A 19,833-nucleotide genomic window follows, 5' to 3' on the forward strand; every position below is an offset into this window, starting at 1 on the left:
GGGGAGGGAGCGACTCGCACTCGGCACAGGGGGGGGGCAGCAGCGGGGGGGAGCTGCGGCGGATCCCCGCGGCAGGGGCAGGGCTGGGGAGGCGGGAACACAGACACTCCCCCCCCCTTCCACGCTCTTGGCTTTGAGAGACCCTACAATAAACAAACGACAGTGGGCTGCTGCTTTGTCACCATTTTTACTGCAATCTTTCACTGCCGAGACATGGGGGGCGAGGAGGGGAGTGAGGCCCTAGGGGATGCAGGGAGGGGTATAAAAGTGGGGTACGGGGGGAGTGGGGCCCCCGGGGAGGGAAATGGGGTACATGGGCCCCCGGGGGAGGGAAGTGGGGTACTGGGGGGAGTGGGGTCCCCGGGGAGGGAAGTGGGGTGGTGGGGGAGAGGGGGCCCCTGGGGGAGGGAAGTGGGGGTGCCGGGGGGAGTGGGGCCCACAGGGGAGGGAAGTGGGGTGACAGGGGCCCCCGGGGGAGGGAAGTGGGGTGCCGGGGGAGTGGGGCCCCCGGGGAGGGAAGTGGGGTGCCGGGGGCCCCCGGGGGAGGGAAGTGGGGTGCCAGGGGAGAGGGGGCCCCCAGGGGAGGGAAGTGGGGTGCTGGGGGGAGTGGGGCCCCCGGGGAGGGAAGTGGGGCCAGGAGTGGGCCCCGGGGAGGGAAGTGGGGTGACAGGGGCCCCCGGTGGAGGGAAGTGGGGTACCGGGGGGAGTGGGGCCCCCGGGGAGGGAAGTGGGGTGCCGGGGGCCGTGGGGCCCCGGGGGAGGGAGGTGGGGTGCCGGGGGAGAGGCCCCGGGAGGGAAGTGGGGTGCCGGGGAGTGGGGCCCCGGGAGGGTGGGGTGCCGGGGAGAGGGCCCCGGGAGGGAAGTGGGGTGCGGGGGGGTGTGGGGCCCCTGGGGAGGGAAGTGGGGTGCCGGGGGGAGTGGGGCCCCCGGGGAGGGAAGTGGGGTGCCGGGGGTGAGGGGGCCCCCGGGGGGGTCTCCGGTGCCATCGTGGTAGAAGAAAGACTCAAAGCGGCGCATGGTTTATTTGTCTGTTTCTTGGTGGTTTTATACAATACAAAAGGGGGGGGGTCCCCCGAAGTCGGGGCCATGCAGGGGGGGGCGGAATCAACGCAAGACGCGGCGGGACCGAGAACACGAACACGAGAAAACAAAACAAATCATAAAATCCCATAGAAAACGGGGGGGGGGGGGGCAGGGGACCCCTGGACAGAAGGGTGTCAAGGCTGAGGGGGACACTGGGGGGACCCCAGGACAGGAGGGAATCGGGGGTCTCCCCTGGGGGAGGGGGACTGGCCCACGGCTGGTACCAGCCCCCAGCAATGTCAGTGACACCCCCCATCCCACGCAGCCCTGGGCTCCCCCACCCCTTTGTGAATGTGGCTGATGGGCGGTGGGGGGCAGCCGTGGGGACTAGGATGGAATAAGATTTATTTGGGGGGGGCTCTTGGGGGTTAGAGGTGACGGGCGGCCCCCCCTCTGTCCAGGGGGAAGAGGACGGTTGTGGGAGGCAGGGGGTCCCCCTCTCTTGGGGGGCCCCCGTCTGTCCGGTGTCGCGTCTCCCCTTGGCCCAACACTCCTCTCCAGTTCCGGTGGCGCGGTGGGGGGCTCCAGCTGCCGAGTTGTGGGGGCACAACAGGGCGGGAGGTCGGCTCCTGCCCCCCAGGAATCACCAGGGCTGCGTGGGGAGCGGCTGGCTGACCACCGGGGCCCCCTCCATGGGCAGGACGGTGACGGCCGAGGTGGGCGGGGCCGCTGCTGCTGCCAGGGGGCACAGCTCGCCCGTACCTGTGGGGGGACACAGATCAGAGGGGTGGTGGGGGCCTCCCATAATCCCCCCAGCACAGCCTGTTAACTCTGAACCCTACTGACACCCCCCCCCAGAGCGAGCCGGGGCTGCTGGCGGGCGGTTCCCCCGCGGCCTTGGCGACAGGGCAGGTTCGAGGCAGCCCGGAGAGCCGGGGAGGGGCCGAGCGCCAGCCACTGTGATGCTGGGGCGCAGGGCCAAGGCAGCCGCCCCCGGACGCCGGGGTTCCGTACACAGCTCGGGGCGCAGGGCCGAGGCAGCCGCCCCCGGACGCCGGGGTTCCCTACAGAGCTCGGGGCGCAGGGCTGAGGCAGCCGCCCCCGGACGCCGGGGTTCCCTACAGAGCTCGGGGCGCAGGGCCGGAGGCAGCTGCCCCCGGACGCCGGGGTTCCCTACAGAGCTTGGGGCGCAGGGCTCGGAGGCAGCCGCCCCCGGATGCTGGGGTTCCCTACAGAGCTCGGGGCGCAGGGCCGAGGCAGCCGCCCCCGGACGCCGGGGTTCCCTACAGAGCTCGGGGCGCAGGGCCGAGGCAGCCGCGCCTGGACGCCGGGGGTCCCTACAGAGCTCAGGGCCGAGGCAGCCGCCCCCGGACGCCGGGGGTCCCTACAGAGCTCAGGGCCGAGGCAGCCGCCCCCGGACGCCGGGGTTCCCTACAGAGCTCGGGGCGCAGGGAGGAGGCAACTGCCCCCAGACGCCGGGGGTACCAACAGAGCTCGGGGAGCAGGGCAGAGGCAGCAGCCCCGGACGCCGGGGTTCCCTACAGAGCTCGGGGCGCAGGGCCGAGGCAGCCGCCCCCGGACGCCGGGGTTCCCTACAGAGCTCGGGGCGCAGGGCCGAGGCAGCCGTCCCCGGACGCCGGGGTTCCCAACAGAGCTCGGGGCGCAGGGCTGAGGCAGCTGCCCCCGGACGCCGGGGTTCCCTACAGAGCTCGGGGCGCAGGGCTGAGGCAGCTGCCCGACGCCGGGTTCCCTAGAGCTCGGGGCGCAGGGCTGAGGCAGCTGCCCCCAGACGCCGGGGGTCCCTACAGAGCTCAGGGCCGAGGCAGCCGCCTCCGGACGCCGGGGTTCCCTACAGAGCTCGGGGCCGAGGCAGCCGCCCCCGGACGCCGGGGTTCCCTACACAGCTCGGGGCGCAGGGCTCGGAGGCAGCCGCCCCTGGACGCCGGGGTTCCCTACAGAGCTCGGGGCCGAGGCAGCCGCCCCCGGACGCCGGGGGTCCCTACAGAGCTCGGGGCCGAGGCAGCCGCCCCCGGACGCCGGGGTTCCCTTCAGAGCTCGGGGCGCAGGGCCGAGGCAGCCGCCCCTCCCCCAGCAGGTGAGCAGCTTGCCTGTCCCCGGCGATTCACCGCAGCGGTTGGGCCTCGGCGGGCGCGGCCCCGGCCCCCTCTCCGGCGCCGGCGCCAGCGTGAGTCTGCAGGTGCCCGTTGAGCTGGGCCGGGGTCTTACAGTGCACGCCGCACAGCTTGCACAGGAAGCGCTCCACCCGCGGGGCCGCCAGTCCGTGGTCCTTGACCGCGTGCACCCGGAGGTAAGCCGCTGTGGTGAACCCTACGGGGGGGCGAGAAGGACAAACCACCAGGTCAGCCTGTTCTACTCTGCCGCTGCGGCGCTCTGCCCCGGAGGCGGCTGCGTCTCGGCACCGGGCGAGGGGTCCCCGAGGAACAGCCCCGGCTCCCCGCCCCGGAGGCGGCTGCGTCTCGGCACCGGGCGAGGGGTCCCCGAGGAACAGCCCCGGCTCCCCGCCCCGGAGGCGGCTGCGTCTCGGCACCGGGTGAGGGGTCCCCGAGGAACAGCCCCGGCTCCCCGCCCCGGAGGCGGCTGCGTCTCGGCACCGGGCGAGGGGTCCCCGAGGAACAGCCCCGGCTCCCCGCCCCAGAGGCGGCTGCGTCTCAGCACCAGGCCAAGGGTCCCCGTATGAACAGCTCCGGCTCCCCGCCCCGGAGGCGGCTGCGTCTCGGCACCGGGCGAGGGGTCCCCGTAGGAACAGCCCCGGCTCCCCGCCCCGGAGGCGGCTGCGTCTCGGCACCGGGCGAGGGGTCCCCGTAGGAACAGCCCCGGCTCCCCGCCCCGGAGGCGGCTGCGTCTCAGCCCGGGGCGAGGGGTCCCCGTAGGAACAGCCCCGTCTCCCCGCCCCGGAGGCGGCTGCGTCGCGGCACCGGGCGAGGGGTCCCCGGAGGAACAGCCCCATCTCCCGCCCGGAGGCGGCTGCCTCGGCACTGGGCGAGGGGTCCCGAGGAACAGCCCGGCCCTCGCCCTGGAGGCGGCTGCCTCGGCACGGGGCGAGGGGTCCCGAGGAACAGCCCCCCCTCGCCCCGGAGGCGGCTGCCTCGCACCGGGCGAGGGGTCCCGAGGAACAGCCCCGGAGGCGGCTGCGTCTCGGCACCGGGCGAGGGGTCCCCGTAGGAACAGCCCCGGCTCCCCGCCCCGGAGGCGGCTGCGTCTCGGCACCGGGCGAGGGGTCCCCGAGGAACAGCCCCGGCTCCCCACCCCGGAGGCGGCTGCGTCTCGGCACCAGATGAGAAAACATGAGAAATTTAAGCTCGTTAAGGTCCGTGTGTGACGAGCGCTGCCCGCCTGGCCCCGGCTCTGGGCGCCCGTCTCCAGACGTCGAGGGGGGCACCGCAGCCCGGGTCAGTCCCGGCAGAGGCGGGGGCGGAAGGTGGGGAACCGGCTGCTCACCAGCAGGCCCCAGGCCCGGCCACACTCGCCGGCTGCCTTGTTTGCAGGGAACTTCCATAGTGGGGGGGGCCGGTCGCTGGGAGGTGGCTTGTGCCGCCCCGCGACCCCGGCCCGGCACCCCAGGGACACAGAGCCCACGCCCGGCCCGGCCCCCCCCATGCCCGGCCCGGCCCCCCCCACGCCCGGTGCCATGGGGAGACGGGGCCACGCCCGGCCCGGCACCCCCCACCCCCGGTGCCCCGGGGAGACGGGGCCATGCCCGGCCTGGCACCCCCCACGCCCGGTGCCATGGGGAGACGGGGCCACGCCCGGCCCGGCACCCCCCACGCCCGGTGCCATGGGGACACGGGGCCCACGTCCGGCCCGGCACCCCCCACGCCCGGTACCATGGGGAGACGGGGCCACGCCCGGCCCGGGACCCCCCACGCCCGGTGCCCCAGGGAGAAGGGGCCCGCCCCTGGCCTGCCCTTGGCGGGTGCAGCCCACCCCATGGCGGGTGCGGTGGCACCGGGGCACACGGCTCTCGCTCTCTCACGCCCCCCAGCGCCCCCCTACCTTTGTTGCACAGCTCACAGATGTGGTTGGGCCCCTGGCTGTGCACCTTCATGTGGTCCGTGATGTAGGCGGCGCTGAGCATCTTGCCGCACACGTGACACGGCACCTTCTCCTCGTGGCGCACCGTGTGTGCCCGCAGCCGGTCCTTCGTGGCGAAGGCCGCCTCGCACGTCTGGAGAGAGCGGGGCGTTAGGGGGGCCAGCACCCCGGATAGCTCCCTCTCCCTAGGCGTGCTCCGGAGCCCCTCTAGGGGAGCTGTCCTGGATGCCTGGGTCCCATCCCAGTCTCTGCTAGAGCTGCAGGGCCCCTTGCGGGAGCCATCAGGGATGCTTGGATCCCATACCCGGTTGTGGTCTCTGGGAACGCTCTGGGACTCCCCAGGGAAGCCTCCCCGGACACCTGGGTCCCGTTCCCCACCCCCATCTCTCCTGGAGGAGCCCGTTCCCTGTGGCGTCTCAGGGGCTGCGCGGGGGTAGGTACCTCACATTTGAAGGGTCTCTCTGTCGAATGCACCTGGCGCACGTGGCTGTTGAGATGGTCCGGCCTAGGGGGGAGCAAATACAGGTCACGGCTGGGCAGCGCCCCTGCAGCCCCCCTGCGCCCAGCCCGCGCCCCGCTCGGCTCCCCCCGCCCCGCGGCGGCTGTACCGGGAGAAGCTCTTGCCGCAGTGGCTGCAGATGTAGGGCTTGTGCACGGCGCCGTCGTGCGAGCGCACGTGGTAGCTCATGCGATCCTTGCGCTTGAAGCGTTGCTGGCACACGGGGCACTGGTAGGGCTTCTCGTCCGAGTGCGACAGCTTGTGCCGGTTGAGGTGGTAGACGTCGCGGAAGGCCTTGCCGCACATCTCGCAGGCGTGGTTCTTCCGGATCCGCTTGCCGGAGGCCGTGGTGGTCACCAGCCCCGCCGCCCCTCCCCCCTCCGCCCCCGGCGCCGCCCCGCCCCCGCCCGCCCCCAGGGCGGAGACGCTCAGCAGGCTGAGGGGCACCATGGTGGGCATCTTCATGGCGGCGGGGCTGGCGCGGGCGGCCTTGGCGCCCGTGTGGATGGCCTCGTGGCGCCGCAGGTTGTAGCCGTTCTTGAACTCCTTGGCGCAGAGCGAGCAGATGTACGGCCCCTTGCTCTTCGACTTCTTCTGGGCCTCGCTGGGGGGCGGCGGCGCGGGCGGCTGGGCCGGGGGGGCCTGGGAGGCGGCCTGCGGGGCTGAGGCTACCTGCCCCCCGCTCCCCTCGGGCCCTGGCTGCTGCTGTTTCAGGGCTGCCGTGTCCACCGTGGAGGCGGCCGGAGCTGAGGCCGTGGCAGCCGCCACCACCGCCGCGGCCGCGGCCGTCTCCTGGGCGGCTGCCAGCACCGGGAGCAGGTCCACCTGCAGGGAATCAGCAGAGGTGGCTGGAGCGGGTGGCGGGGGCGCCGCGGCGGCAGCCTGCGGGGGAGGGAGAGGGGGTTAGAGGGAGGCGGGGGCAGACTTGGAAAGGGGCGGCACGGTCAGAACCAACCAGGGCAAATTCCAGCCCCCAGAGCTTTGGATTTTCCATTGAAAATCCTGGGAAATTCCAGCCCCCAAAACTTCGGTAACAGACAAAAGCCTATTCATGGAATTAACGACAACGAAACAAGCGAGTCCTGGGACGTTCCAAGCTCCGGAAGCTTCCGCACATTGTGGGCTAACGGACATGAGCCGCCTCTCGTATTTGTGTAACCCGGGAGTTCTGGCCCCACTCAAGTTTGGTTCCTTTCTTTTGTTTCAAGCCCTGTGACGTCGTAATTCAAAGCCGACGTCATCAGAATTTATTATTTAAAAATACATGGAAAAAACTTTCGCCTCCCCAACAACAACTGAAGAAACCAAACAATTTGTTACCCGTAAAACCCATTCCAGCGCAGAAAACTTTGGAGATGTATTTTAATACAATGGGGGGAAATCCAGCACACCAAAAATACCCGTCTTCAAACGAACCAAGTGACAGGGTTAGTTTGTCCTAGAGATTTTAAGGTTTTTTTCAATAAATTCAAAGTACTGGAGCTGCAATTTCGCATTTTCGAAAAGATAAAGTGAACTATTTACAGGAGGGGGAGAAACACATTTCAACTAAGAAACTGCCTTAATTTTTATGTATATATAAAAATGTAAAACAACTGGGATGTTTTAGGTCAAAAAAATTCAATGTACCGTTTTCAAAATGAAATGAGAAATTCCAACACAATTTTTTACAACTTAATTAAGGAAAAATAATGAGAAAAACAATAGAATGTAACATTACCTTACATATTCTGACTGCATTTTTTCGTACTACATACAGAATTATATAAGATCTATAATGTAAAATGTCTAATCAGATTATATGTATTTTTAAAAAAACCCACCCAGTTCCCACACACATCAAGCTTCCTTGGCTTATTTACCTGGAGACTTTTGGAAACCATGAACTCCGTTAAGTTAGAGGTTGCTCTGGAATTCCTCACCTTTTCAAATACATTATTGACAAATAGAAACTGGGAGAAATTTCAACCCAACCCCAGCTCACTTTATTTCACTTGAGGAAAAGAACTAGGAAATTCAAGACCAAAAAAACTTCCTTAACTTTATTCTGACCATGGAGGGCCCCACTCCTCTGGAGATTTATGCACGGGCCTAATTTTAGCCATGAAAACCATCTTACTAATTTCAATGGGTCAATTCACACTCCTAAAAATAAAGGCGTACAGGACTTTGGAGGCAGGGACTGTCTGTCGTGAGACAGATAACGTGTAACTCAGATGGCAGGACTGACTGAGAGGGTAAAGCTTCCGCGCGTGGCTGGAGCTAGCGAAAAGCAACCTGTAAATATTGGTGTATTTCAAATTCGTTCCTTGCCATGTTTTTCAGCCTTAACTGTGATCCCCAAGCCCCATTTAAAACTCTTGCCGCAACCCCGCTGCCACGTACCTCGTGTACCTGAGCACGTACCCAGGTAGGGGAGTGGCCTAATCAGTTAGAAAATGTATAACCGCATGGATGCAATTATGAACTGCAGGACACAGCTAATGAAACCTGTCATGGGAATGTTTGTAACCAATTTTGCCCTTAATATTTCCGCAAATATGTTATTTTAGAGCCATAATGTTCGTTTTCCCATTCGTGGAAAGGCTTTACGGTAGCTCCAGAAGACAATTTAAAGCTCACGAAAGCAGAGTGTTTCGGCTGGAGTAAACTAGACAGGGATTCCTTGCCTGGTGCTGAGATGCAGCCACTTCTGGAGCTGGATTTCAGTCGGCACCCCCGGGGGGGAAAGGCCTCAAGTCCCATTCGCCACCCCCGAGTCAGCCAGTGCCCTGCCCTGCCCTGCCCTGCCCTGCCCTGGGGAAATAGCTGACCCAGGACCCAGGGCCTTGCCAGTCCTGCTGCCGCATTTGCTCACCTGGAAGGGGCTCTGGGTGCAGCCCTGGGAGGAGAAAAACCGGGACTGGATTTCGGCCCCGACCTGGAGGGGATTCTGTGTGTGACTCTGCTAAGGTGAGAAGAGAGGAGAGTCAGAGGAGCCAGGGGAGACGGGACAGGGGAGCTAGCCCCAAAGTCACCGAGCCCCAGGAAGGGGATGAGAAATACCGGGCGTTAACTCTGGTCCCTAACAATGGCCACGTTTCGCTGCTGATCATCCCAGTGGACCAGGCAGGAGGGGCTGGGATGGTACAGCCAATGGGAGTGGGTTCGGGGACATGCTGCAGGAGAGGAGGGACAGGCAGGGCAGTCTGAAGAAGACATGAGGCAGTGGCGGACCTGGGGAGGAGGGTCGAGGCAGGGAGGGGGTGGGGGAGGGCGCTGTGTTGTATGGAGAAGCGGGAGGTAGCCAGCAGGGGTGGGGAGGGGTCACAGGGCTAGAAAGGGTTCATGGGGTGAAAGACCAGAGGAGTGGGGAGGGGTCACAGAGTGGGGAGGCGTGCAGAGGGGGAGAGTCTCTGTAAGACTCAGAGGGGAAGGTGGTGGGGGAGGGGTCACACAGTGTGGGAGGGGTTCCTCTGAAGGGAGGGTCACGTGCTGGTGGGGGAGGGGTCCCTCTGAGGGGAGGGATGTGGGGGAGGGGTCCCTATGAGGGAAGGATCACCTGGTGGGGGCAGGGTTCCTATGAGAGGTGTCATATAGGTGGGGGAGGGGGGTCACAGAGTGGGGGAGGGGTCCCTGCGAGGGGAGGGTGTTACATGGTAGGGGAGGGGGCCCTGCAAGGGGAGTGACATGGTGGGGGAGGGGGCCCTGCAAGGGGATGGTCACATTATGGGGGAGAGGTGCCTGTGAGGGGAGTGTCACACAGTGGGGGCAGAGATCCTGTGAGGGAAGAGTGATGGGAGCGGGGTCACTGGGTGGGGGAGAGGTTCCTGTGAAGGGAGGAATCATACCATGGGGGGAGGGTCACAGGGTGGGGAGGGGCTCCTGTGAGGGGAGGGTCACGTGGTGGGGAGGGGTCCCGGCGAGGGGAGGGTCACGCGGTGGGGAGGGGCTCCTGTGAGGGGAGGGTCACAGGGTGGGGCAGGGGCCCCGGCGAGGGGAGGGTCACGCGGTGGGGGAGGGGCTCCTGTGAGGGGAGGGTCACAGGGTGGGGTGGGGTCCCGGCAAGGGGAGGGTCACACGTGTGGGGAGGGGCTCCTGTGAGGGGAGGGTCACAGGGTGGGGAGGGGTCCCGGTGAGGAGGCTCACGCGGTGGGGGAGGGGCTCCTCGGAGGGGAGGGTCACAGGGTGGGGGAGGGGCTCCGGTGAGGGGAGGGTCACGCGGTGAGGGGAGGGGTCCCGGGGAGGGGAGGGTCACGCGGTGGGGAAGGGGTCCTGGCGAGGGGAGGATCACGCGGTGGGGAGGGTCACAGGGTGGGGAGGGTCACGCGGTGGGGAGGGGTCCCGGCGAGGGAAGGGTCACGCGGTGGGGAGGGTCACAGGGTGGGGAGGGGTCCCGGCAAGGGGAGGGTCACACGGTGGGGGAGGGTCACGCGGTGGGGGAAGGGTCCCGGCACGGGAAGGGTCACGCGGTGGGGGAGGGTCACAGGGTGGGGGAGGAGTCCCGGTGAGGGGAGGGTCACACGGTGGGGGAGGGGCTCCTGTGAGGGGAGGGTCACAGGGTGGGGGAGGGGTCCCGGCGAGGGAAGGGTCACGCGTGGGGGGAGGGGTTCCGCGAGGAGGAGGGTCACGCGTGGGGGAGGGTCACGCGGTGGGGAGGGTCCCGCGAGGGGAGGGTCACGCGTGGGGAGTAGCTCCTGTGAGGGGAGGGTCACAGGGTGGGGCAGGGGCCCCGGCGAGGGGAGGGTCACGCGGTGGGGGAGGGGCTCCTGTGAGGGGAGGGTCACAGGGTGGGGTGGGGTCCCGGCGAGGGGAGGGTCACGCGGTGGGGGAGTAGCTCCTGTGAGGGGAGGGTCACAGGGTGGGGAGGGGCTGTGAGGGGAGGGTCACGCGGTGGGGAGGGGCTCCTGTGAGGGGAGGGTCACAGGGTGGGGGCGGGGTCCCGGCGAGGGAAGGGTCACGGTGGGGAGGGGCTCCTGTGAGGGGAGGGTCACAGGGGGTCCCGCGAGGGGAGGGTCACGCGGTGGGGAGGGGCTCCTGTGAGGAGGGTCACAGGATGGGGAGGGTCCTGGTGAGGGGAGGTCACGCAGTGGGGAGGGGCTCCTGTGAGGGGAGGGTCACAGGGTGGGGTGGGGGTCCCGGAGTGGAGGGTCACAGGGTGGGGAGGGGTCTCCTGTGGAGGGTCACGGGTGGGGAGGCTCCTGTGAGGGGAGGACACAGGGTGGGGAGGGGCTCCTGTGAGGGGAGGGTCACAGGGTGGGGGTGGGGTCCCGGCGAGGAGGGTCATGCGGTGGGGGGAGGGCTCCTGTGAGGAGAGGGTCACGCGGTGGGAGGGGCTCCTGTGAGGGGAGGGTCACAGGGTGGGGGTGGGGTCCCGGCGGGAGGGCTCCTGTGAGGGGAGGGTCACAGGGTGGGGAGGGCTCCTGTGAGGGGAGGTCACAGGGTGGGGTGGGGTCCCGGCGAGGAGGGTCACGCGGTGGGGAGGGTCACGCGGTGGGGGAGGGTCCCGGCGAGGGGAGGGTCACGCGATGGGGAGGGGTTCCTGAGAGGGAGGGTCACAGGGTGGGGGAGGGGCTCAGGTGAGGGGAGGGTCAGAGGGTGGGGGTCCCGGCGGGGGGAGGAGGGTCCCGCGGTGGGGAGGGCTCCTGAGAGGGGAGGAGGGTCGCGCGGTGGGGAGGGGCTCCTGTGAGGGGAGGGTCACGCGGTGGGGAGGGGTCCCGGCGAGGGGAGGGTCACGCGGTGGGGAGGGTCACGCGGTGGGGAGGGGTCCCGGCGAGGGGAGGGTCACGCGGTGGGGAGGGGTCCCGGCGAGGGGAGGGTCACGCGGTGGGGAGGGGCTCCTGAGAGGGGAGGAGGGTCACGCGCCGGTGCGGGAGGGGCCCCTGCGACGGGAGGGGTCACGGCGGGTGAGGGTGGCTGCGCGGCGCGGAGGCGCGCACGGCGGGTGTCGGGCGGCGCGCGGCCCCGCCCCGCGGAGGCGGCCCCGCCCGCTGGGACTGGAGGGCGCGGGCGGCGCGCGGCCCCCGCGCGGACTCGCGGCGGGCGGGGCGGGGCGGGCGGGGGTACCTGGAAGATGAAGCTGCTCCTGTTGCGGGGGTCCATGGCGGCGGCGGGCGGGGGCCGGGGAGGGCGGGGGAGCGAGCGGGGAGCAGGAGCAGCGCCGCGCGGGCGGGGGGAGTGAGGTGGGAGGGGGGGGAGCGAGGAGGCAGCGGCGCGAGGACACCTCGGCGCCGACGCTGATTGGCTCCTTCAGAGCGCGCTCTCGCGGCGCGCGACTGTCTCACTGAGAGGAGGGTGTCAGTGATTGGCCGACGGTGGGGTCCTTGGCGTAGGGTTCTTATAGGGCTCCCATTGGTTGCTCTAGTAAAATGAGAAGATGACCCCACGTGGGGTTGCTTCTGATTGGGTGAAACCCTCCGCGATAGCACCCAGTCGCCAAGTGCGCATGATGACCGTTGGAGGAACAAGGTCCTGATTGGCTGACGCCCCCGGGGCGCGCGCGCGCCGTGGTAACGGTCGTTTCCTTTTCCTCCCCTAGCCCGTTAGCTTATAAACTACCCCCTCCCCTTATTCACAAAATGGCCGCTCAGATTGACCTCTCACCCCGACGCAGGGCGGAAGGTACCATGAGAGGAACACGCTAGGACAGTAACTGACTCTCCCCCCCCCCCCCCCGCCCGCTGAGATGGTCTTGCCCGCGCAGCCACACCGCACCGTCCCCAGGCGCTCCCCCCTCCCGGCCCCCGTAGCGGGGCCGAGCCCCTTAAAGGGAAGGTCCCTCCCCGCGCCGCGTTGGGCCGACACTGAATGGGCTGCTGGGTCCCCGCGCGCAGGCGAAGGAGGAGGCGGAGTCAGGGTGACGGACACAGAGACTTTTATTGAGCGGGGGGCGGGGGCGGGTCGCAGCCCAGGGCGCGCAGCAGGTTTGCCTGGGGGGAGAGCAGCGAGTCAGAGGGGCGGGACCCCGGTGCCCCCTGCCCCCCCCACCAGCCCCCTCCCCATTTCTCCATCTCCCCCCTGGCCCCCACCTCCCCCTGCCCCCTCACCCCCCATTGCCCCCCCATTTCTCCATCTCTGCCCCCCAGGCCACCCCCCTTCTCCATCTCCCCCCCGCCCCTTCACCCCCCGGCCCCTCCCATTTCTCCATCTCCCCCCCGCCCCCTACCACCCCCCCCCCACTTCCATCCCCCCCCCACTCACTTTCAGGAAAGAGGCCACGTGCCGGGCTGTCATCCCCTCCACCTGCTGCAGGTCCCCCAGCTGCGAGAGAGGGGCAGAGTGAGGGCCCGCGGGGCAGCACCCCCAGGAGGGGGCAGTACCCAGCTGAAGGGCCCATGGGCCAGCACCCCCCCCAGCCCTCCCAGGAGGGGGCAGTACCTGGCTGACGGCCCATAGGCCAGCCCCCCCCAGGAGGGGGCAGTACTGGGCTGAAGGGCCCGTAGGCCAGCCCCCCCCAGCACCCCCAGGAGGGGCAGTACCTGCCCCCCCCAGGAGGGGGTAGTACCTGGCTGACAGCCCGTAGGCCAGCCCCCCCCAGCAGGGGCAGTACCTGCCCCCCCCCAGGAGGGGGTAGTACCTGGCTGACGGCCCATAGGCCAGCCCCCCCCCGCACCCCCAGGAGGGGCTGTACCTGGCGGACGGGCCAGGGGGGCGGCCCCCCCCGCCCCCCCCCCCAGGAGGGGCTGTACCTGGCTGACGGGCCATGGGAAAGGCCCCCCCAGCCCCCCCCCCCCGGAGGGGCTGTACCTGGCGGAAGGGCCCATGGGCCACGCCCCCCCCACTCCCCCCAGGAAGGGCTGTACCTGGCTGAAGGGCCCGTGGGCCAGGCCCCCCCAGTAGCCCCAGGAGGGGCAGTACCTGGCTGAAGGGCCCATGGGCCAGCCCCCCCCCCAGGAGGGGCTGTTCCTGGCTGCAGGGCCCGTGGGCCTGGCCCCCCCAGTACCCCCAGGAGGGGCCCACGGGCCACCCCCCCCCCTGGTGGGCCGGTACCGGGCTGACGGGCCCATGGGCCAGCCCCCCCCAGTACCCCCAGGAGGGGCTGTACCTGGCTGACGGGCCATGGGAAAGGCCCCCCCAGCCCCCCCCCCAGGAGGGGCAGTACCTGGCTGAAGGGCCCATGGGCCAGCCCCCCCCAGGAGGGGCTGTACCTGGCTGAAGGGCCCATGGGCCAGCCCCAGGAGGGCAGTACCTGGCTGAAGGGCCCATGGGCCAGCCCCCCCCCAGGAGGGGCAGTACCTGGCTGAAGGGCCCATGGGCCAGCCCCCCCCCAGGAGGGGCAGTACCTGGCTGAAGGGCCCATGGGCCCGCCCCCCCCAGTACCCCCAGGAGGGGCAGTACCTGGCTGAAGGGCCCATGGGCCAGCCCCCCCCAGTACCCCCAGGAGGGGCAGTACCTGGCTGAAGGGCCCATGGGCCAGCCCCCCCCAGTACCCCCAGGAGGGGCAGTACCTGGCTGAAGGGCCCGTGCTGCTGTCTCCAGGCCAGGATGCGCTGGGCTCTCATCCCCCCGATGTGGCGCAGGGCCTGCAGCTCCTTGGCATCGCCCCGGTTGAGCCGCGCCAGCAGGTTCTCGCGGCTCCGCGCCAGCAGGTCGGGGCGCGGCACCAGCTCCCAGCCCGGGGCCCGGTTCTCGGCCCCCGCGGCCGCCTGGCCCTGCGAGGGGGAGATGGGCCAGGCCGTGACGCCCCCAGCTCTGCCCCCTGCCGCCCCCCCAGCAATCCACCCCCCCAGCTCTGCCCCCTGCCCAGCAATGTGCCCCCCCGCTCTGCCCCCCGCCGCATTTCCATCCCTGCTGCCCCCCCACCCAGCAATCCACCCCCCCAGCTCTGCCCCCTGCCCAGCAATGCGCCCCCCCGCTCTGCCCCCCGGCCCATTTCCACCCCGGCTGCCCCGCCAGCACAGCAACCCCCCAATTCTGCCCCCCCCAGTTCCACCCCTACTGCCCCCCCAGCACCCTGTGCCCAGCCCCTCTCACCTGCTTCCTTTGTATGACCAGGATCCCTTCGGCTCCACTGGGCAGGGCCTGCTGCCCAACGGGGGTCTCCACTGCAGAGCAGGGGGCAGGGTTAGCAGGGTAGGAGCCAGGACTCCTGGGTTCCGTCCCGGCTCTGGGAGGGGAGTGGGGTCTGGTGGTTAGAGCAGGGGGGCTGGGAACCGGGACACCTGGTTTCTATCCCAGCTCCGGGAGGGGAGTGGGGTCTGGTGGTTAGAGGTAGGGCTGGGAGCCAGGACTCCTGGGTTCTCTACAAGGGAGTGCTGTCTAGTGGTTAGAGCAGGCCAGGATTGGGGCCCTGAGCCCCCTTACCTTGCTGCAGCGGGAGAACCACAGTCTGGTTCTGGGCCGCGGCGGGGGCCTCGCTGTGGGGCAGAGGCTTGGGCTGACAGGCCTTGTCCAGCAGCGCCCCGGCTTCCCACTCCTTCTGCCTCTCCTTCAGCTTCTGCAGGGGAGGCCGTGTCAGTGGGGAGGCACAGGGGGCTTGGGGGCTGGAGTCTATGGGAACAGGCTCTGGGGTGGGGCTCACCCACCTGCAGCTCGCGGCGCGTCTCCTCCAGCTGGCGCAGCACGGCCACCCGCTCCCGCCGGGGGGTGCTGAGCAGTGGCAGCCTCCGCCCGGCCCCCCCCTGCTGCTTCTCCAGCTGCTCCAGCACCAGCAGCCGCTGCACCAGCCTTGGGTCCAGCTGCTCCAGGGGCAGCAGGGAGCTGGGGGGAGAGAAGAGGAGACCATTAGCCCAGCGACTCCCCCCCACGCTCCCCCCCCGGGGCTCCCCGCCCCCTCACCTGAGCGGCTCGGCCTCGGGGGGCTCCTCCTCGGGAGGGCTCTTGGCTCCGGGGCCAGCATCCTCACTGCCAGCTCCAGGGTCCTCGCGAGGTCTCTTGCGTGCAGCTGTGGGAAGAGAAGGGTGAGGCCAGGCTGGGGTCTCCCCGCATTGATCCCTCAGCCCCATGGAGCCCACCCCGGCCCTGCCTTACCTGGGGCCTGCAGCGTCTCCTGGGTGAAGGGCCGGTTCACCACCTGCTTGGACTTGGCAGCAAAGTTCAGCGTGCTCAGCGTGTCAAAGTAAAAGTGTTGCTCCGGGGCGACATTTGCAATGATCACGCTGTGAGCCGAGCCCCCCAGGGAGTCCTGGGGAGAGAGAGAACCCAGGAGTCCTGCACCTGCCCCCCCGCTCTGCCCACCAGCCGCCCCTCCCCTTCCAGAGCCGAGAGAGAACCCAGGAGTCCTGCACCTACCCCCCCTGCTCTGCCCACCAGCCGCCCCTCCCCTTCCAGAGCCGGGGAGAGAACCCAGGAGTCCTGGCTCCCAGCCCACCCTGCTCTGCCCACCAGCCGCCCCTCCCCTTCCAGAGCCGGGGAGAGAACCCAGGAGTCCTGCACCAGTCCCCCCACGCTGGCAGAGCTGGGCAGGGCAGGGGACTGTGCATTTGGCGCTGCCCCTTCCCCGTATCCGGTTTTTGTCCCCTTGGCTCTCTGCTGCAGGCAGAGTTTGCGTTTGATGCTGAGCCTGTGACGCCCACGAGCTCCCGGCTCCATTGCAGGAGAACAGCAGGTGGGAGCAGAGCCGGGGCAGCATCCTGGTGTCTGCACACCCCCCCGCTCCAGGATTGGCCCCCAGCATCCGTTCCTCCCCTGCCCTCGGGAGGACCCCGGCACACCTGCAGCAGGCGGGTGAGCTTGCTGTCACGGTACGGCACGCGGGGCAGCCCCTGGTTGAGGGCATCCACCACCTTGCTGAGCACATGCAGGGAGGCGTTGATGGCTCCGCTCTCCTTGAGCCGCAGGCCGCGGTTGCCAGTGCGCCGGTTGTCCTCGGAGCCAGCCAGGTCGATGAGGCAGAGCTTGGCCACGTGGTGGCGGTGAGGGGGCGCCCGCTGGCTCCGTGCCACCCGCACCAGCAGCACGGCGTGGCTGCGGCTCGAGCGGTTGTTGAGCTGAGTGGAGGCTACCGTGCGGTTGCGGCTGGCCGGCAGGAAGTGCCGCTCGAAGTCCCCGAAGCCTCTGAGCTCCCGCTCAGTCAGCCCCGGGATCAGGATGTTCCGGTCCCGGTCCTCCCGGATTGGCAGGTCCTGCTGGGACGGCTCCAGCAGGTCCAGCACCTGGAGTTGGGGGAACATCAGGGGAAGGCTCCCCCCACCCCACCCCCCTACCCCAGAGCGCCAGGGCTCCACCCCCTATCTTGGACCGTCAGGGCTCCCAGCACCCCCACACCCCAAAGGCCAGAGAGAAGGGGCTGGAGAGTCTCAGTTTGGAGCTGGCTGGGAAACTGGAGGGGAGCCCAGATAAGGCTCTTGGCCTCCCTGCCCCGCCCCCGCCAAGATGGACCTAACTGAGGCAGGTCCTGTTGTCTGTACCTACAAGCTCGGTTTCAGACTGTGTTCCTGTCATCTAACAAACTTTCTGTTACACTGGCTGGCTGAGAGTCCTGGTGAATCGCAGGAAACCGGGGGTGCAGGGCCTTGTCTCCCCCAAACGGTGGCACCTACCAGTGCATCTCCCTCCTGGTTCACCCCCCACATACACCTGCCAGCCCCACCCAGACTGGTGGGTGGGAATTGTGTCATATTTTGATGAAGCCTGAGTGCCTCGGTTTCCCCTCTATGCTGCACCATCACGCAGTGGGGAGAAGGTCTGTCGGCCCACAGGTGTGAATGGCTCCAAGCTGTCTGGAGCCTTAGGCCCCATCAGTGGTGTTTCTGAGAAGACAATGGCAACCCCAGTCACCTGGGCAGACCATGGCCGGCCACCTCTCGGCAGCGTTTGCCCAGCTGGAGAAGCAGGACCAGGGAGGTGCCGCTGGTTAAAGGTCAGCTGCTGAGGGCTTTGGGGACACACCTGAACCGGGCCAAGGGAAGGTCAGAGCAGGGGGCTCGGGCTGACCAGGATGGGCTGGGCTGTAACTTCCCTCTCTGGCTAACCAAGGATTTGCCCCACTGTCCAGCCGGCTAACGAACCCATTGTTACCAGCGCTGGCTACGTGGCTCTGCAAATGCTGCTGGAGATGGTACAAGTCTCCTCTGGGGTCTCAGCGGGACTCAGGGGGCTGCAGGCGCCTCCAGCCTAAAGAGGTGGCAGGGCCTGTGGCTTCCCCTAGAAGAAGAGTGGGACCCCTCGGGAGTCTGGCTCAATGAAGGGGGCCCTCCCAGAGACTGCTCCAAAGCTGGGGTCTTAGTACCCGTCCTGTGGATCTGCAACAGAGGGTCCAGCAGCTGGCTGGACAATTCTTCCCCCACCCCTAGTCCTGCCCTCCCCACTCCCATACTTGCCTTCTCCTGGTAGATCTCCAGGTAGGACATGGAGACGGAGAAGTCCCACTCCTCAGCCCCGGGTGAGCAGCTCGCCTCCCGTGTCATCTGCAGGACATCCCGCAGCGCCCGTGGGATCACACCTGGCTGTTCTGGGCTGCCCAGCATGGTGTACGTCTTACCTGGGGTGGGAGGCAAGAAATCACTTTCTCAGCTTCCACAGCCCCCTGCCCCGCCTCTGGGCTCTGCCTCCCCCTCACTCACTCACCAGCCCCGGTGGGCCCATAGGCCAGCACGCTGGCGTTCTGCCCCTCCAGCAGGTGGCCCAGGACAGGCTGCACGGAGCCGGTGTAGACGTCATGCTGGGTGGCGCGGTCGCCATAGAAGGTGTCGAACCTGGAGGACAGGGAAGGGCTGTGACGGCAGGGGAGGCGCTCAGCCCAGCCCCCCCCCGGGACACCCCACCCCACTGGCTGTGATAACAAGGGAGGCGCTCAGCCCCGCCCCCCCCCGGACACCCCGCCCCACCCCACTGGCTGTGATAACAAGGGAGGCGCTCAGCCCAGCCCCCCCGGGACACCCCACCCCACTGGCTGTGATAACAAGGAGGCGCTCAGCCCCGCCCCCGGACACCCCGCCCACCCCACTGGCTGTGATAACAAGGGAGGCGCTCAGCCCAGCCCCGGGACACCCCACCCCACTGGCTGTGATAACAAGGGAGGCGCTCAGCCCAGCCCCCCCGGGACACCCCACCCCACTGGCTGTGATAACAAGGGTGGCGCTCAGCCCCGCCCCCCCCCCCGGACACCCCGCCCCACCCCACTGGCTGTGATAACAAGGAGGCGCTCAGCCCAGCCCCGGGACACCCCACCCCACTGGCTGTGATAACAAGGAGGCGCTCAGCCGCCCCGGACACCCCGCCCCACCCCACTGGCTGTGATAACAAGGGAGGCGCTCAGCCCAGCCCCGGGACACCCCACCCCACTGGCTGTGATAACAAGGGAGGCGCTCAGCCCAGCCCCGGGACACCCCACCCCACTGGCTGTGATAACAAGGAGGCGCTCAGCCCAGCCCCGGGACACCCCACCCCACTGGCTGTGATAACAAGGAGGCGCTCAGCCCCCGCCCCCGGACACCCCACTCACTGGCTGTGATAACAAGGGAGGCGCTCAGCCCCCGGACACCCCGCCCCACCCCACCGGCCGTGATAACAAGGGAGGCGCTCAGCCCCGGCACCCGGCACCCCACTCACTGGCTGTGATAACAAGGGAGGCGCTCAGCCCAGCCCCGGGCACCCCACTGGCTGTGATAACAAGGAGGCGCTCAGCCCCCGGACACCCCACTCACTGGCTGTGATAACAAGGAGGCGCTCAGCCCAGCCCGACACCCCACTGGCTGTGATAACAAGGAGGCGCTCAGCCCCGGACACCCCACTCACTGGCTGTGATAACAAGGAGGCGCTCAGCCCAGCCCCCGGACACCCCACCCCACTGGCTGTGATAACAAGGAGGCGCTCAGCCCAGCCCCCCCCCGGGACACCCCCCCCGCCCCACTCACTGGTACCGCAGAGTCACCCTCCTGTCCCGCCAGTGGCTGAGCTCCAGGGAGCGGGAATCCAGGCCGCGCACGCAGGGGGCCCCCCGGCTGCCGGGGCGCAGGCGGACGCAGACGCGCACGCGGGCGGGGGGGCTCTGCCGGGACAGCATGGTGCCCCCGGGGGGGCTCCCCCCACTCCGCCCCCGAGCCGAGCTGGGGGGTGAACCCGCTGCTCTCTGCCCTCCCCCACCTGCTCTCTTTCGGGTCCGGCACAAGCTACCGCTCGCGCGGGCCGCAGCCATTTGTGTTTGGCGCTAGCCCCGCCCCTGCTCGGACACCGGCCAATCAGGGCGCCCGCCGGGCGGGCAGCACCGCACGCACCCGTGGAAGTGGGAGCGATTCGCCTGCGCACTGGGACAAGCTGGGGGAGGCGCGTGCGCAGGAGGGGCAAGACAAGATGGCGGCGCATGTGGCGTCACAGAGAGGAGACTAAAAAGAAGCGCA

General features: G+C 68.6%; 2 protein-coding genes across 13 annotated transcripts; both read right to left on the bottom strand.

Moving 5' to 3' along the window:
* Positions 1 to 868: 868 nt before the first annotated feature.
* On the bottom strand, positions 869 to 12,086 carry MAZ (MYC associated zinc finger protein). Of its 11 annotated transcripts, none has more exons than XM_039535956.1 (9): positions 9,406 to 9,437; positions 8,621 to 8,733; positions 8,433 to 8,519; positions 7,296 to 7,347; positions 5,685 to 6,457; positions 5,518 to 5,581; positions 5,038 to 5,209; positions 3,132 to 3,351; positions 1,657 to 1,785 (listed from the first exon to the last, which is right to left on the bottom strand). In XM_039535956.1, the coding sequence occupies exons 1-8, from the start codon at positions 9,406 to 9,408 to the stop codon at positions 3,146 to 3,148; spliced, it is 1,470 nt and encodes a 489-aa protein (XP_039391890.1). In that variant the 5' UTR covers positions 9,409 to 9,437; the 3' UTR covers positions 1,657 to 1,785; positions 3,132 to 3,145. The 11 variants fall into 11 exon arrangements, with proteins under 11 accessions (XP_039391892.1, XP_039391896.1, XP_039391897.1 ...); XM_039535957.1 differs by having other exon boundaries at positions 5,685 to 6,400; positions 8,433 to 8,522; XM_039535955.1 differs by having other exon boundaries at positions 8,433 to 8,522.
* A 325-nt stretch (positions 12,087 to 12,411) lies between these two features.
* On the bottom strand, positions 12,412 to 19,780 carry KIF22 (kinesin family member 22). Of its 2 annotated transcripts, none has more exons than XR_005597815.1 (12): positions 19,351 to 19,780; positions 18,062 to 18,189; positions 17,815 to 17,975; positions 16,207 to 16,647; positions 15,524 to 15,677; positions 15,332 to 15,437; positions 15,079 to 15,253; positions 14,858 to 14,990; positions 14,528 to 14,660; positions 14,002 to 14,205; positions 12,755 to 12,814; positions 12,412 to 12,483 (listed from the first exon to the last, which is right to left on the bottom strand). XR_005597815.1 is itself a non-coding variant. In XM_039535954.1 (12 exons), the coding sequence occupies exons 1-12, from the start codon at positions 19,629 to 19,631 to the stop codon at positions 12,430 to 12,432; spliced, it is 1,968 nt and encodes a 655-aa protein (XP_039391888.1). In that variant the 5' UTR covers positions 19,632 to 19,780; the 3' UTR covers positions 12,412 to 12,429. The 2 variants fall into 2 exon arrangements, 1 of the variants encoding a protein (XP_039391888.1); XM_039535954.1 differs by having other exon boundaries at positions 14,528 to 14,598.
* Positions 19,781 to 19,833: the final 53 nt, after the last annotated feature.

This window comes from Mauremys reevesii, linkage group 4, assembly GCF_016161935.1.
Source record: "Mauremys reevesii isolate NIE-2019 linkage group 4, ASM1616193v1, whole genome shotgun sequence".
Classification (NCBI taxonomy): Eukaryota; Metazoa; Chordata; order Testudines; family Geoemydidae; genus Mauremys; species Mauremys reevesii.